The sequence below is a fragment of the Taudactylus pleione genome, unplaced genomic scaffold (genome assembly GCF_031769625.1).
Source record: "Taudactylus pleione unplaced genomic scaffold, aTauple2 ptg000122l, whole genome shotgun sequence".
Classification (NCBI taxonomy): Eukaryota; Metazoa; Chordata; class Amphibia; order Anura; family Myobatrachidae; genus Taudactylus; species Taudactylus pleione.
The window spans coordinates 12,001,004-12,018,308 of record NW_028284524.1 but is presented as its reverse complement, the minus strand read 5'-3'; the positions used below and the strand labels follow the sequence as shown (position 1 = coordinate 12,018,308).

The window sequence follows — 17,305 nt, the reverse complement described above, 5'->3', positions numbered from 1 at the left end:
CTGACAGGGCACAGCACTATAGTAGAGAGGTAGCCCAATACCAGCCTACCAGTGCTGACAGGGACACAGCACTATAGAGAGGTAGCCCAATACAAGCCTACCAGTGCTGACAGGGACACAGCACTATAGAGAGGTAGCCTAATACCAGCCTACCAGTGCTGACAGGGACACAGCACTATAGAGAGGTAGCCCAATACCAGCTTACCAGCGCTGACAGGGACACAGCACTATAGAGAGGTAGCCCAATACCAGCCTACCAGCGCTGACAGGGACACAGCACTATAGAGAGGTAGCCCAATACCAGCCTACCAGTGCTGACAGGGACACAGCACTATAGAGAGGTAGCCCAATACCAGCCTACCAGTGCTGCCAGGGACACAGCACTATAGAGAGGTAGCCCAATACCAGCTTACCAGCGCTGACAGGGACACAGCACTATAGTAGAGAGGTAGCCCAATACCAGCCTACCAGCGCTGACAGGGACACAGCACTATAGAGAGGTAGCCCAATACAAGCCTACCAGTGCTGACAGGGACACAGCACTATAGAGAGGTAGCCTAATACCAGCCTACCAGTGCTGACAGGGACACAGCACTATAGAGTGGTAGCCCAATACCAGCCTACCAGGGCTGACAGGGACACAGCACTATAGAGAGGTAGCCTAATACCAACCTACCAGTGCTGACAGGGACACAGCACTATCGAGAGGTAGCCCAATACCAGCCTACCAGCACTGACAGGGACACAGCACTATAGAGAGGTAGCCCAATACAAGCCTACCTGCGCTGACAGGGACACAGCACTATAGAGAGGTAGCCCAATACAAGCCTACCAAAGCTGACCGGGACACAGCACTATAGAGAGGTAGCCTAATACCAGCCTACCAGTGCTGACAGGGACACAGCACTATAGAGAGGTAGCCCGATAGCACCATTACAGTGACCAAAGTTCTGCCAGAAAATAGAGAGATATCACCATAGACAATGACTGTTCCATACACTGTATAAGCACCAGTAAAACTCCATTTCATAAGAGGTCAAATAACAGCTACTCCAAAATCCTGACTATTTGGCAGAAATCCAGATAAGATTTATTTATAAAGTATTGGCTGAAGTAATCACCACACAATAAACCCAGCCTGCATTATCCATACCTACTAAGTTCTGACAGTAAGCTAGCCACTTACTTCTGCTGTATAATCTGTATACAACATCCAAACTATGAACATATGTGTCATCTGCATCTGAGGAGAACCACTAGCCCTGGAAGTATCAATTCAGAAAGTGATATAAAATTATTAACAATATTAAGTTTCATATATATGCATATATATTTACAAAGAAGCAGTATAACAAGAGCAGCTATTTAAAACTGTAGAAGACAGCAGTGTACCATTGGCATCATAGAACAGGATCATTCTTTAATGTAATATCTGCAGTGGACGTCAGGAACCATCTAAAGTATGTGCACCGACGTAAACATACCCCATTACAATTGTTATAATGTTATGTGACTGTTGTCTGTTATAAGTTATGCTCATAGAGGAAAGGTGAAGGATACTGTTCCCAGTAATACGTGTGAGACAGGCCTTATAGGGGAATTCAATATGGAGCGAAAACTCAATTTTTGCGTTAATATCGCACCTATGATGTCATTATCGCAGGTTTTAGTTTTACACTGTATTCAATTTCAAAGACTTATAGCAGGTTCGAAAAGTCTTTGAAAAAAAACGGGGATAACTTTTCACCACTGAATAGGTGGCGAAAAAAAGTGCAGAATTGGGGTTTAGGGGTGCAGGCTTAAAAAAAATAGCCTGCACCCCTGGGAATGACATTTTAAAAATAACTGTCAAAAAAAAAAATAGGGACACCCCAAAAAATTTATTTAAAATTGGGGTGAAAAAAAAAATGGGAAAAAAAGTGTTTAAAAATAGGGAAATAAGTTCAGGGCTATTCTGCAAGTATGCGGCAGGTTTATTCTAGAATAGGCTATTAGCGGCAGGTGCATAGTTGCAGAATTTTTAAAAACTTACTTTAGGGATAAAATAAAAATATGCTAGTACCCATTTTCATGTACCCCAAATTTGATGGGACCACTTAAAAAAATGAAAAAAATAACCTAAGTGCTCTTCTGCAACACTTCTTCAATGTCGGGAAAAAAACACCTGCTGCGGCTATTTAAATCCCCGACTTTCATTTGCAGGCTAAAATGGGGGTACCCATAGTGATCCCCCATGTTTTTACAACTTTAGGGGGTCCTACAATTTTTTCCAGGGAAATTTCGTAGTTTATCGCAAATCCCACTTCGCCAGGTCCCGTTTTCGTACATTTTATATTGAATACGGGGATAAAGCGGGCGCGCGCCCGATACTTTATCCCTGAAAAATCTCCGATATGGAGCGAAAAGTCCAGCACGGACTTTTCGCTCCCATATTGAATACCCCTATTAGTGTTTTAACACTGGTGAAGATCACCAGAAAAGGGGGAGTGAAGGTTGGGTGTTGAATACTAAATTGGGACATCATTCACACATTAAGTTAATGGGCTAATATAAGTCCCAGTAGTTTAAATAAGGTAAAAGTAACTATCCGGAAGTTACAGAAATACTAGCATAGTATATTTAACACAGGGTTCCAGTTGTGATTTGGAAGATATCCAGATATAGACCTTCTTGGTTATTAAGGAAATAAATTGTTAATCTATTAAGTAGTTTGTGGATTAAACACTGAAGTTTACAACAAATAAAACTTGCTGATTATACTGTTGTCATAAAGCAAAGTTATATTAAGTTTATTACTAAACTTACCTTTGTGGTAATCCTTTACTCAGATCTTGTGAAAGAGTTCCAGAAAATTAAAAAAAAAAACCTTTTGTGTAACATGTGTTAGTAATACCCCTTTTCCACCCAAATTCCGGGTCTGACCCGGAGTTGTAACAAAGTTCCTATCCGGATCAGACACGGAATTTTGCCGGCGCCGACTCGGGATATTCCCGAGTCAGCGCCGCTCACACCGCAGTCGGGTCTGCATAGAGTGAAAGTGGTCGCTTGGAGATGACGTCATCTCCAAGCGCCAACTGAAGCCGGACCAATCAGCCGGCTAGCAGCGCACTCCAGGTCATCGTGACCTGGAGTGCGCTGTTCTCGCGGCAGGGTTTCACGGGCTACGCCCGTGTTAAACCCTGCTAGTTACCTGGGTTGGATTGCCGGGTCACTCGACCCGGCAATCCAACTCTCTCCCCTTTTACACCAGGGAGCTGCCCGGGTTAACCCTTCAAAAACCCGGGTTTTAGTGTAAAAGGGGTATTATTCTAGTGATTGTGTATTGTATTTAAATTGAATATAAGCGATGCATGCTTAATATTTCACTAATGATAGCAAAGTGTTAATTAGGGATTCCCCAAGCAAGCCTTAGTTATTCCTCAATAGAATTGTAGCTTGGGTGGAGGCGCTAACTATCGCGTGATTCCATAATCCCACCAGGATAGAAAGTCTAAGGGTGGGCTACATCTACACATATTAAACACACACTTACACAAGCAATTTGATGTTGAGGAGTGTCATTGAAAGAAATGGATGAGATACAGTTACTGTCACTTTTGGCAATAAAATTGTCACACAATATAATGGTGAGGACTTTGCATATAGCATCACTATTCACATAGGACCTGATTCAGAGATTTACGCAAAGCTGATATTTTGCAGATATGCGCATGCATGAAAGACGCACTGTGCACATGAAGCGATTACATTACGATTACGTTCGTACACAGGAACCATTCGCAAAGTGAGTGACAGGTAATTAGCAATTGAGGGTGGTAGCGGAGGAGGCGGGGCTAGAAGAACAAAGGCGTGTCTGACCATTTAAACACCATTTTGTGGGTGTGCATAAATTAATCATTGCGATCTCATGTGCAGCATAAGACTTCTCTGCATGTCAGGAGAGCTGCAGTGTTTGCGGCTGGTCAGACTTACCGCATATGCAACATGGTTGCCCGATGTGCATCGATGGTAGCGATGTTTACGCTGTTACATGTCGTAGTATGGATATGAGAAGGCAGCATTGGGCGTTCCTATGCTCACTGTGCTTTGGAAGGCATTAGCATATTATAGCAACTGCGATCCTTGAGAGAATGCAGTTGGGATTGAATTACCATCCGTCTCTGAATCAGACCCACAATCCTTTACTAACTATGGTGACTCTAAGCTCTGCAGCAAGAAACAAGCCTCAGCCTGCAGCTCTACAAAATTAACATACATCAAAATGATTCTTAGTGACCCAGTGCAATCTAAACAAACAATTTCCCGAGCAGCCCTCCCTGCACCCATAAAGGAGAAAGTTGCTTCGTTATTTAATGTAGCACACAACTCTGGCTTAAAAGGGGTTAAACGAGGGTCAAGCAATCTAAACTCGTTTTGTAGCTGGTCATACAAGAACGTGTTAGACCGAAACACGTTGCCCACTTCAAAGGCAAGCACATGAACCGCAAGCCACCCACCTCCTTTCATCATACACAGTGCAGACCACAATTCTCCTCCTCCACGTGCTGGTGACCAGAATGGAAATTGATTTTGGAAATTTGAACTTGTGGTCTATTCTGAGGGGCAAGAGGAAGACAAAGCGTAAATAAAATATGTCAGGGATAAATTGTGGACAGGAAATGTATCAGAGACTTTGCTTTGATCAGGGAACACAGGACGTGGAGGGATCACTTGCTATTTTTGGTTAGATTTTCATTGCAACTACTGGGGTATGGCTTCGCTTTGATCTTGGGGGCATGACTATAGCACAGTTAGCTGGGCTGGGGATACAGATATGCCCCAAGAACCACTGTAAACTGGGAGTTAGGCAAGTGCTTCTTTTTTAAGCTGCAGATGGATGCAAGGATGGAAAGTATTTCAGGTAAAGCACTGTTCCTCTATAGTATGGCAGGTTCTCAGATATGCTGTTTTTAAATACATTGCAGTCTCATTTAGTATTTCACCTACGGAATGCTATCTGCATCAATAATGAAATAAAAATTAAATACATTTCTTTATTTTAGTTCGCTTTTAAATTGCTGTTTGGCACATAGCATGCAGTCAAAGTGGATTCCAGGCAATACATCATCAACAGCAATCATCAAAATCGATGGTGTATCGCTAATTAGTCATTATTTCCTTCATTTTAAATATGCAAAGTCAATAAAGCAATTATTATTATTATTATTATTATTATTATTATTATTATTATTATTATAAGAGGTACAGATAATTACAGAAAATGTGGCTAACTATTGTGAATAACTATTACAAAAAAACAGGAATAATATCAGGTAATAAAATATCCAAAGATCATATAATAATAAACTGGGTCCTGTAAATGCAGAGGTACAGTCCTGTGCAGCTGTATATACGTACAGTATATTACCATAATGAGCTTTGGAATTTCATACTGGTAAGAAAAAAAAACAGACATTACATATATTCTGAGACTTTAAGAAGATTGATTTTATTTTGGATCAAATTGTTTTCAGATGGTCCTTTAAATACGCTTCTGTAATGTACAACCTGCAAAGTGTTTGAAATCACTGCTCTGCCCAATGTAAGACAGTGTGTGTGTCCGGGGGGCATGTCCCTGTTGTAATTCCTGACACCTGCACTGCTATGCTCTATAACGCATTGAACATCCTTCAAGCCAGGAATAATGACTATGAGAGAGACATAATTATTTTAATGGTGCAAAGACAGCACTTGAGAGCAATGCACCTAGAGGCTTTTGTAGATAAAAGCCAGAGATGTCTGTAAAACGTCAGGCAGGGACAGGTAGAAAAGCAGGAATAATACAACATTTACTAAACATTCCTGGTAACTGATCGTCTTACGGGTAACATTCTGGACGATGAAATAGAGCGACAGCTAGCTCGATATTACCTCATTCAGGTCCATATATCTTCTCATTTGTTCAGAGTCATCAATAGTGACTTGTACACAATGCCTCAATTCTCAGCACCAGGTGCTTGTATTTAGTACAGGTAATACTGTCAGGTGAGATGTGTATGTTTACTAGAGCGGCCTGTCAGTCATGTCAAGATTGAGCATTAGTAATTATATGCTGCTATATAAACCAACATTCTGGGCAAAGTGACTTTTCCTAACAGCTCTTTCCCTTCTTTTTCTGCATATTTCAGGTCATTAACAAATGAAATTCTAGGGCTGAAGATACCACCTGAGCCAGTACTGAATGCCAATACGGTATGCTTAACATTACCAGGCTTGACCCGCCGTCAGATGGACGTCTGCATGCGGCATCCGGATGTGGCGGCATCGGCCATTCAGGGAATTCAAATTGCAATCCATGAGTGCCAGCACCAATTTCAAAATCACCGCTGGAATTGTTCCAGCCTGGAAACCAAGAACAAGATTCCATATGAGAGTGCAGTATTTAACAGAGGTGTGTATGTAATATGTAATAACACCATGGAATAATAGACTCTCCAAATGGCTATTTTAGTACAGAAGTAGAAATGCATTTTTTTTATAAATATAACATATCTATTCTTAGATACAATCCCTTTTGAGACCAAAACAACTTCCAAACTAATTTTACTGACATTGCTGCTCCCCTCAACTGTCAGGACACTGTGGGTGCCATATACTGTATACCAGGGACCCGTACAGTTTGGGAAAATTCACTTCTGCTAATCTGCAATGTTTCTATTCGCAGTGGTGACCACTTCAGACTCTGCACAGATAGCATCTGTAGTACAAACTGACACAGGGTCATTTGTCCCTCAACACCTTACGGATATCAGAACCGTCTGGCATGCTCAAACTGTTGGGGTGCATACATATGAGGCCACTCTCAGAGGCTATGTCATTGTGTTCTGCATGTACATTTCAGGTGTACCTCTCTTGTGGCTGTAAACAATAAACTGCGGTAAGGTAGAGCAGGCAGGGAAAACTATCTATTTCCCATAAAGCTGTCATTGCAAAAATGACAGCTTTTCGAAATAGATAGTTATGGAGAGGAGGAATGATGAATTCCTCCGGTAATTGGGTAGAACTCCATGCGAGTTCTAAACCTAATTACCTCCATAGAAATGTAAGTTATGATGAATAAGCCCCTCAGAGACTACTTCATTGTATACTGCATGTACATTTCAGGCGTACCTCTCTTGTGGCTGTAAACAATAAACTATGCTATATTTGTTAGCATGTGCCAATGTTGATAGTGCCAACACCAACAAAATCACACTTGTTAACATTCTTTATATTTGCCTGTATTTTAAATTATGCAAATTATACATAGAAGGGGTCTGAATTATTAACAGGAACAGCATGCTGCATATATAAAGAGTGTGATTTTGTTGGTGTTGGCACTATCAACATTGGCACATGCTAACAAATATAGCATAGTTTATTGTTTACAGCCACAAAAGAGCTACACCTGAAATGTACATGCAGTATACAATGACGTAGTCTCTGAGGGGCTTATTCGTCATAACTTACATTTCTATGGAGGTAATTAAGTTTAGAACTCGCATGGAGTTCTACCTAATTACCGGAGGAATTCATCATTCCTCCTCTCCATAACTATCTATTTCGAAAAGCTGTCATTTTTGCGATGACAGCTTTTCGGGAAATAGATAGTTTTCCCTGCCTGCTCTACCTTACCGCAGCTGTAATCAGTGCTGGACATGTTACATCCATAAAACCAGCGCATGCGCAGCACTGCCTACAGCTGCGGTAATTTTGTGTGTGTCCCCCAACCTCCCCATCCCCCCTCCACTCACCTCCCCCCTGTCCCGCACTTACCTGCACGCTGCAGCTGCCTCCAATGTCTGCTCTGACACGTGTTCTCCCGGCAGAACACAGTACAGTTTAGAAAAAAAAAGGTATTTTTTTTTCTACTTTACTGTGTTCTGCCTAGAGAAAACAGTGTCAGAGCAGCCACCGGAGCCAGAGGAGGGACCAAAGCGACGGAGGGAGATGCCGGGGGACCTGTCCAGCTGAAAGCAGGTAAGTGTTACCTGCTATTCACCACCTCATAGTGGCGTATGGTAACTCCATCAAATTCCGAAAATACATAATTTTTGGAATTTGATGAATAGCATAATTTCCATATCCCCATACTAATGTACTAATGTATGGGGAGTGTGGAAATTAACGCAATGTAATTCATAGAGTTAGAGGTATCTCAACAGTACATCACACTGGACATGTTAAAAATACTGGGACTGTACCTGGAAATCAGGGGAAATTAATGGCTAAAACTTGAACTTCACTGGTCACATGGAAGAACACATGACTGGATACCATTCATACTGCCATCTGACATACATTCTTACACACACAGCACACAATAGCACACCCATCAGTTATGTAAATGCCTTACAGCCTCCCATTCCCAGCATGACAGCAGATCTGTTCTTGCAGTCTTTGAAGGGGTGTTCTTACCCTGATCTATTTGCTGCACGCTTCACTAAATAGAAAAACATAGTTATCCTTTAACAGATAAGGGCAAATTTGAATAGGTAGTATCCTCCCCACGATTAAACTTGGCCGTTGACCCTCTGCTAATACCGTATTTAGCATAGTTTTGTGTTTATCAGAAAAATGCTACATTTCTTTTACATGATAAGTCTAAAATTCCTACTTGAGAGGATTAGGTCAACACACCAATAGTGCAGGAGATTAGACGGAAATGGCTGCAACAAAAGTATATTATTAAGAAATGTAGTTACTTTAATATATATTTTTATTAGCATTACCTCTAAATGCTGAAGTAATGACAATGATAAAAGTAGTGATAGTGTTTTAGTAATGACAAAAGAGCAAAACAAGTGTGGATCATCTCTTTGGTGAAATCACAATTCTTAATATGCGCTGGTGGGCCTACATTTCTGCACACTGGTTTGTAGAGCAGTATGATGGCTCTTATGAAGGAGCAGCAGCTTGCAGTGCCTGAAGGGAGTAATTGGGTGCAGCAAGAGCAAACTTTACTAACTATGGCTCTGGCACAATGGTGCACACAGATTTGAAGATCATTGCTACAACAAGGTATCATTACAGTGCACGCCCATTAATTTGAGGCATAAATTAGGCTAAACCAAGCAAGATTGTTGGAGACATATGGAAAAGTTAAATCCTATTTACAGCTGCAGCTGTGAAAGTATGATATGTGCAGCTTCCATCAGTGTGTGTGGAAATGACATGGTGATAGAAGGAAATCATGAAAAAACAGATAACATAACATATAAGCTTCCAATACCCCACTGCTGCAAAGCAGTAAGTCTAACCATTATGCCACCATACTACCAATTCACTAATTGCATTTGCTGGCTCAGAGAGAGAAATACATCTCTTCTAACCTGCTGAAAAGGGAGGAGATCATGATATTTACATAATGCTTGGAGATATGAAGGTGCACTGAGGTTGCACATAATTCAGACTTACCGACATGTTGGTGCAGCAGGGGGCGGCTTACGTGGGCAGTGCGATCGTGGCCCTGCCCCCCCACTTTACAATGTTGATATTACCGGCATTGTAAAGCAGGGGGCGGGGCTACGATTCAGCGTGAATCACATCATTGGCCCCTGGACCGCCCACTTTCACTCGCTAAGTACAGATGTGTCCACATGCATATATCCTCCGTGCGCTACACATAACACGTGAGTCGGTAGCGCCGAGCGTATTTTCGTGTGACTTTTTACTTTCAGATGTGTCTTATTCGCACAGTGATGTCAATATGTAGCACGGGCAGCTTCTGCTGATTAAAATGATATGCAGCATGCCTATGTTCTGTGTGTGAGTGTGGGTGTATCTGTATATGAAATGCTGCGTTAGTGTTACAGCCGCTGACACTGTAACGCTACGTTTTACATCTAGATACACCAGCAGTCGCTCACAGAATACAGGCATGCTGCATATCATTTTAATCAGCAGATACTACTTGTGCTAACTATTCGCATCACTATGCAAATAAGATGCATTTTAAGATAAAAAGTTGCACGAAAAGACGCTCAGCACTACTGAGTCACACCACGGCATGGCGCGGCTAGAAGGGCTGTTTTGCGCACAAGGAGGCTAGATGTATGAGGACACATTTGTAGGTGCGAGGATGGCGTCCATTTTGGGAGACTTGTCTACTCTTGCGGGGGACTGGGAGCGGCACCTGATATCCGGGAGGCTCCTGGCCGTCCCAGGAGAGAAGGCAAGTATGACATAATTCCATTCTGCACTTACTACATAAATAAAGTGTCAAATATATATAGCATAATCTCTCCATATTGTTCTTACCAAACACTTGCTTACATACCCCTTTATGTCTATAAACAACAAAGCACCACTATATGTCTACACATTTAAATAATAGCTCCTTTTAATTTAGTTTGTACATTTTTATTTGTTCCTAGCAAACACATGAACTTTACTTTGAGCCCTATGTTACTGGTTTATGTATTGCCAGCTGCCTTCTGTGATTTATTTGAATGTCTCTTTATTATAATCTCATTAAAATATTCTGGTGCTTCATAAAAGTATTGTTGCTCTGTCATAGACATAGATACTGTATGGGGCATATAAAGTATATTGAAAGTAGGTGTTGCTGTGCAGATGTGCCTTTGGAGCTGAAAAATCAACCTTCAATCATACCAAGGCTTATTTTTAACATTGATAACTAAGCCCGGATGCCCAAATAGTTTTGTATAATTACTAAGGAAGACGCTTAAGTGGCCCTAAGAGAGTGGTGAATGGCAGAAGTTACAGTGATTAAGATTGGTCTCCAGGCTGAAGTTCACAAGCAACATAAGTTAATATGATGATGTTGGCATGAAAGTCTTAGGGAAAGACACCTTGGGCCAAATCTAATAGCCTGCAGGTTAATATTGCCTTTAAAGAAATTGGCGCTTTAAATCTGATGGCTATCTTGCCAGAATCATGCCGGTTTCTGCAAATCATGGCTATTACATTTGGCCCCATGAGTTAGCATCAGCTGTGGACTATAGATTATATTCACCACCACTGTTAATGAATCATCAACTGATGGATTTTCCAATGGATGAAACATCTTATTTCTTCCAATACAGTTTCAGACATTCATAGATTTTAGGCAAGCTACACTATTCTGACAACGCGTCGAAAAACCAATTCAGATATTTTATGTTATCATTAAATTTATGATTGTTAATTGTTGATAAAAATAGCATTTTATTGAAATTAACTAGGGCTATTGAAGACTAAATTGGGGCATATGCCTTGCTAATAAATCTATGTGAGTGGCGGAGATTGGCAGAGGAAAGGCACAGAGGTGTGAACTGGGACACCGTTTAGCTTTAACAGTCTACTCACACTTAGCAAGAGACAGATATTTGTGTTTCTTTGCTAATGGCTGTGTGTCTCTCCAGGGAGAGTAATTTCCCTGCACCTCTGTCTGTTAGCCTGGTACAAAATGTGCTCATGGGGTCATCAGTCCTAATGAGAAGTGACAAGGCCTCCTCAATATTTCATTTCTTTTTCCCACTTCTATGCCATCAGCTCAGCCGTGCGTGTGGCTTGCTGATGAATTATTTGTGGCTCGGATATTTATATACACAGAAGAAAGTAATTCCTTCATATTACGTGTATAACATATTCCTGTGAGTTTAGCTGGGGTATTCCTGAGATGTAAGGACATGTTCTGTTACTATCCCATAATGGCTGCTTCTTCATTTCACACAAGTCAACGGTTCCAAACTGTACATCTTCACAAAGGTTTCTTGAACTTGTAAAAATAAATGGCAGTATAAGTGACCAACGTTCCACTGTCAGCTGGAAAATATAACTGTAATGAAAAATCCTCTAGAAAAATATAGCTATTCGCAATGGAGTTCATTTATGAAGTATTCCCAATATGCAACGCAAAACTCAATGCGTTTGTGTAATGGAAAAATACTATACGCCCCTCCACACAGCAAGGAATGTCCCTACAAATGCACACTTTCCCCCCATTTCATCTTAATTTAATGATTTCAGCTACAATGTGCTGCAGTGTATGCTGGCACATTATTAATAAGTGTTAATTAAAAAATCATCTATCTGCACAGTCAAAAAATGGGGCACGCCATTGTGCCTACTGCGTACATTCCTAGGAACACCTTCACTCCGCCTAGTCCTCCCCTCCACTAGTGGAAAGTGGCACAAACAGCTTTGTAAACCCATTCACTTCAGCAGAAATGTAGATGTACTTACACAAATCGAGCATACAATGGGCCCAATGCTCTGCACAAATGATGTCTAGTACAGTATATACTGTTCAGCACGTTCCTGCATAATGTAAATGCCAGTGTGCAAGACATGGGAATACTTCAGTTTTCTTCAAAAAATACATTGAATTCTAAAGAACACTTTACTACATTTACTCTATAAGTACCTCAAGTTAAGGTGTCTCTATTTAAATCAATTGATTTAAGGCCTCAAGGATTTAAGAGCATTTATCTGCTCTGGCCATCGCCAGACATGGGATGTGCTGAATTCCATAATATGCTCAATTTTCTTTGCAATTCATTTGGGAGAAGCTATTTTCTTTACATTACACTCATCACACACAGGGTTATTTTTTTCCTGGAGACAGAAGGTGTTTAAATGAATTGAAACAAGTTGGGATACGTGGATGGTTTTCAGCTGAGGAAGGTTCACCCTCAGTTTAGGTGGAGTTAGGAGGGGGAGGTGGTGTATGTGATGGATAGGGGAGACATGTTTGGGCCAGCAAGCTGGGGAAGCATAAGGAAGGAATATGAGAAAGGCCTTGGCTCACTCTCCAATCACTTTGCAAAGGAAGCTTGGTAAACAGAGAGTCGATAAAGAGGATTAATGTAAAGAATGTATTCTAAAGAGCTGCCATAACCCGAAAAAACAACAAATTCTGCTATGCCTACCATCAAACGGTAAAATGAGAAGGGAAAGGACCAATAGTGGCTATTGCCACTAAGATATTATAGTAGTAACCTCAAAAGAAACTGTAAAACATTAGTGTTATCTGCCATAAACATTTATTCCTGAAAATTATAAGAAACATGGTAGCAGATATGTTGAAACTTGAAAAATGCCTGATAAAATCTGCAGATCTCAGCATCTTATATAATACACATACACATTTAAGCATATTGTATGTGTAACAGCTGCTAATATGTACAGTAATTTTACAGCTGCCATAAGCTATATGCTATTTATCAGATTTCCCCATTTTATTCATTTATTAGTAGGTATTTATATAGCGCACACATATTCCTCAGCGCTTTACAGAGAATATTTGGCCATTCACATCAGTGCCTGCCCCAGTGGAGCTTACACTCTATATTCCCCACATGTAAACAGTCACACACAGCCAGGTTCTGTTGTGCTTCGTATACAGATTCATTCGCACACAGATATACAATTGTCGCATATCAAATTGTTCAGTGCAGTCTCGTGAAGATACTCGGCACAAGCCGAGGAGCACGGGATCTGGCAGCTCACTTGTGCCGCATGGCGTATTGAGGCTAGGTGTATGAGGACACATCTGTATGGAGAGAATCATCCAAAATGCTTCTGACTCAGATGTGCCAGGAGTTAGGCAAATATGCATATGTTTGCTACAGTGCATAGAGTTTGCAAAAAATTTGGTTGACATGTTCACAAATGGACCGTACCATGTGACTCAGAATCAGACCCATAGTTTACATTGACACTTTTCTGTGAATATCTAGCACACAGGTCACAAGGAGTGAAAATGCAAACAACACCAGACTTTTTTATTATTAGTTTTTATTGTGTATTCATATACAGGGCCAGAAACAGAAATCTTGGGGCCCAGCACACTCATGTTTAGGGGCCCCCTATCCCCTCCCAGTAGGTACATGCAGGTCAGCCATTGGCTCATCGCCCGTGTCTCTCCAGCCTCATCCCCAACTGTGTCTTTCAGCCTTATCCTCGTCTGTGTTGCACCAGCCTCAGCCCTCATCTCTCCAGCCCCTTCCTCGTCTGTATCTCTCTAGCACCATCCCTGTCAAGACCCTCATCCCATTGTGTCTCTCCATCTCCAACCTTCCACTGAACTCCCCTGTGACTCTCAGCATCATTATCACCCCCCTGTCTCCTGGCTTCATCCTTCCTGTGTTTCTCAGCTTCATTTGCTCCACTGTGTATCTCAGCATCATTATCCCTCCACCTGTCTCTCAGCTTTATCCCCCAACGCTGTGTCTCTTAGCTTCATCTGCTCTACTGTGTCTCTCAGCCTCATTTCCCGCCCTGTATCTCCCAGTTTCATTACTCATCCTGTCTCTCTTCTTCATTCCCCAGCCTCTTTGTCTCTCAGCTTCATACCCCGGCCTGTGTCTTTCGGCCTCATTCCCCACCCTGTGTTTCTCAGTTTCATTACTCACCCTGTCTATCATCTTCATTCTCCACTCTCTGTTTCTTCCAGCTTCATTCATCAGCCCGTGTCTTTCAGCTTCATTCCCCAGCTCATGTCTCTCTGCCCCATTACCCACCCTGTGTCTCATCTTCATTCCCCACCCTGTGTCTCAGCTTACTTCTCCAGCCCATGTTTCTCATCTTCATTCCCCAGCCCGTTTCTCAGCTTAAATCCCTAGCCCATGTTTCTCATCTTCATTCTCCAGCCCGTGTCTCTCAGCTTCACTGCCCACCCTGTATCTCTCAGCCTGTGTCTATCATCTTCATTCTCCAGCCCGTCTTGCAGCCTCAACCCAGCCCATATGTATCCCCAGTACTATGTCTTTAGCTCCATCACCCCCTCCCTGTTCCTCCCTTCATCTATAGCCCCCCACCGCTCAAAAGGTGTCTCCCCCTAGTCCAGCTAAGCTCCTCTCTGATCCAGTGGCATGATGTCATGCGTGCTGGGCTGGGTGGACCAGCCACGATCACTCTACCTGTGCCCTGCAGTGCTTACAGCAGAGGCAAGGGGGACACATGAACTGGGCTCCCTAGATTCCTGAGGGAATGGGGTCCCTCGGAATCTCGGGGCCCGGTACAAGTGTCCCCTGTAGCTGGGCCTGTTTATACAGCGCCACAAGGTACTGAAGTGCTGAACATAGGAAATACAATACAAGAAAAATTGAAAGTACATTAGACAGTTATAGACTAGTTTAGTAATTGACAAATTAACATGAGTAAAGAATACAAACCCACCAATTACATAATTAAATGGAGGAGATAGTGTCCTGCTCATGAGAGCTTACATTCTAGAGAGAATATGGGTGGACACAAGAGAAAGGGAAGCAGAGCGGCGATGACCAGAGACTGGAGAGTTAGGAGGAAGGGTAGCAAGCTTGAGTGAAAAGAAGAGTGCTGGTAAGACTAGGAGACTAGGTGAAAGTGTGATTGAATGTGCAATGACATTCCAAAGGTTGGGAACAGCATGGGAAAAATCATGAAGGTGATTGGGTGGAGGTGATCAGGGAGGAGGAAATTAGGCTCTTTTTTAAAATTACATAATTTTTAATACTAGGAACCAAATTTGCATCTTTCAACTGACCATGCTGCCTAGGTCATGCACAAGTTCAGTCACCAATATATGTTTTAGTTGACTGCTAGTATGTACATGTAAGGGTAACAAAGTTTGGGTGAGGACAGAATACTGGAAGATGAGAGAGAGATAGGCTGTCCTGAACTGATATTGACAGCTCTTGGAAAGTACCCTGTAAACACAGCTGATATCATTCAGGTCTGCCTCCACCAGCACACAAGATTAAAGCAAAACCATGCTCAATGGCATATGTCCTTTAGATGTTAATGGGCTCAAAAATGCAAGCATAGCCTCTCCATTCCCTTGCAAGATTCTCTGGGCAAAATTTACTAAGCGGCGGTTTGGTGGTGGGTTCTATTCTGTTCTAAACCCCGGGGGTTTGGTGACGGTTTTGCAGTGGTTTCTAAATGATAGCCCTGCTCTATTCTATTCTAAAATGTCTTTAGACTGTGGTTTGGCGGCAGTTTTGCTATCTGCAGATTTACTAAGGCCAAAACCGCTGCAAAACTGCCATCAAAACAAATTTTAGAACAGGACTGTCATTTAGAAACTGCCACAAAACCAAACCCCGGGGTTTAGAATAGAATAGAAACCACCACCAATCCCCCGGGGTTTAGAATAGAATAGAAACCACCACCAATCCCCCGGGGTTTAGAATAGAATAGAAACCGCCGTCAAACCGCTGCTTAGTAAATTTTGCCCACTGTATTCAAAATAAAACTTGGCATCCAAGCTGATTATCTAAACACAAGGTAATATAGAATGTGCACAAATCATGCCTGTTTTCCATAGTATTTGTCAGTTGCACATACATACAGTCAGGTGCATAAATATTGGGACATTGACAGAATTTTCATATTTTGGCCTCTATTTACCACCACAATGGCTTTGAAATGAAATAAACAAGATGTGCTTGAACTGCAGACTTTCAGATTTAATTTGAGGGTAATTACATCCAAATCAAGTGAACAGTGTAGGAATTACAACGGTTTCTATATGTGCCTCCCACTTTTTAAGGGGCCAAAAGTAATTCATGGACAGGTGTGGGCTATTCCCTTAATTGATATTTCATTATCAATTAAGCAGGTAAAAGGTCTGGAGTTGATTCTAGGTGTGACATTTGCATTTGGAATCAGTTGCTGTCGACTCTCAATATGAGATCCAAAGAGCTGTCACTATCAGTGAAGCAAGCCATCATTAGGCTGAAAAATCAAAACAAACCCATCCGAGAGATAGCAAAAACATTAGGTGTGGCCAAATCAACTGTTTGGAACATTCTTAAAAAGAAAGAATGCACCGGAGAGTTCAGCAACACAAAAAGACCCAGAAGACCACCGAAAACAACTGTGGTGGATGACAGAAGAATTAATTCCCTGGTGAAGAAAAACCCCTTCACAACAGTTGGCCAAATCAAGAACACTCTCCAGGAGGTGGGTGTATATGTGTCAAAGTCAACAATCAAGAGAAGACTTCACAAGAGTGAATATAGAGGGTTCACCACAAGATGTAAACCATTGGTGAGCCACAAAAACAGGAAGACCAGATTAGAGTTTGCCAAACAACATCTAAAAAAACCATTACAGTTCTGGAACAACATCCTATGGACAGATGAGACAAAGATCAACTTGTACCAGAGTGATGGGAAGAGAAGAGTATGGAAAAGGAAAGGAACTGCTCATGATCCAAAACATACCACCTCATCAGTGAAGCATGGTGGTGGTAGTGTCATGGCGTGGGAATGTATGGCTGCCAGTGGAACTGGTTGCCTTGTATTTATTGATGATGTGACTGCTGACAAAAGCAGCAGAATGAATTCTGAAGTGT

The 17,305-nt window shown here is 41.8% G+C and overlaps 1 protein-coding gene across 1 annotated transcript in view; it reads left to right on the top strand.

Annotated features, from left to right (window-relative positions):
- The window catches only part of WNT10A (Wnt family member 10A), a 73,002-nt gene that overhangs the window by 22,838 nt on the left and 32,859 nt on the right, over positions 1 to 17,305 (top strand). The window contains exon 2 of the mRNA XM_088472352.1: positions 6,168 to 6,430. Coding sequence (XP_088328478.1) covers positions 6,168 to 6,430 — 263 coding nt within the window. The remainder of the gene's footprint in view (positions 1 to 6,167; positions 6,431 to 17,305) is intronic.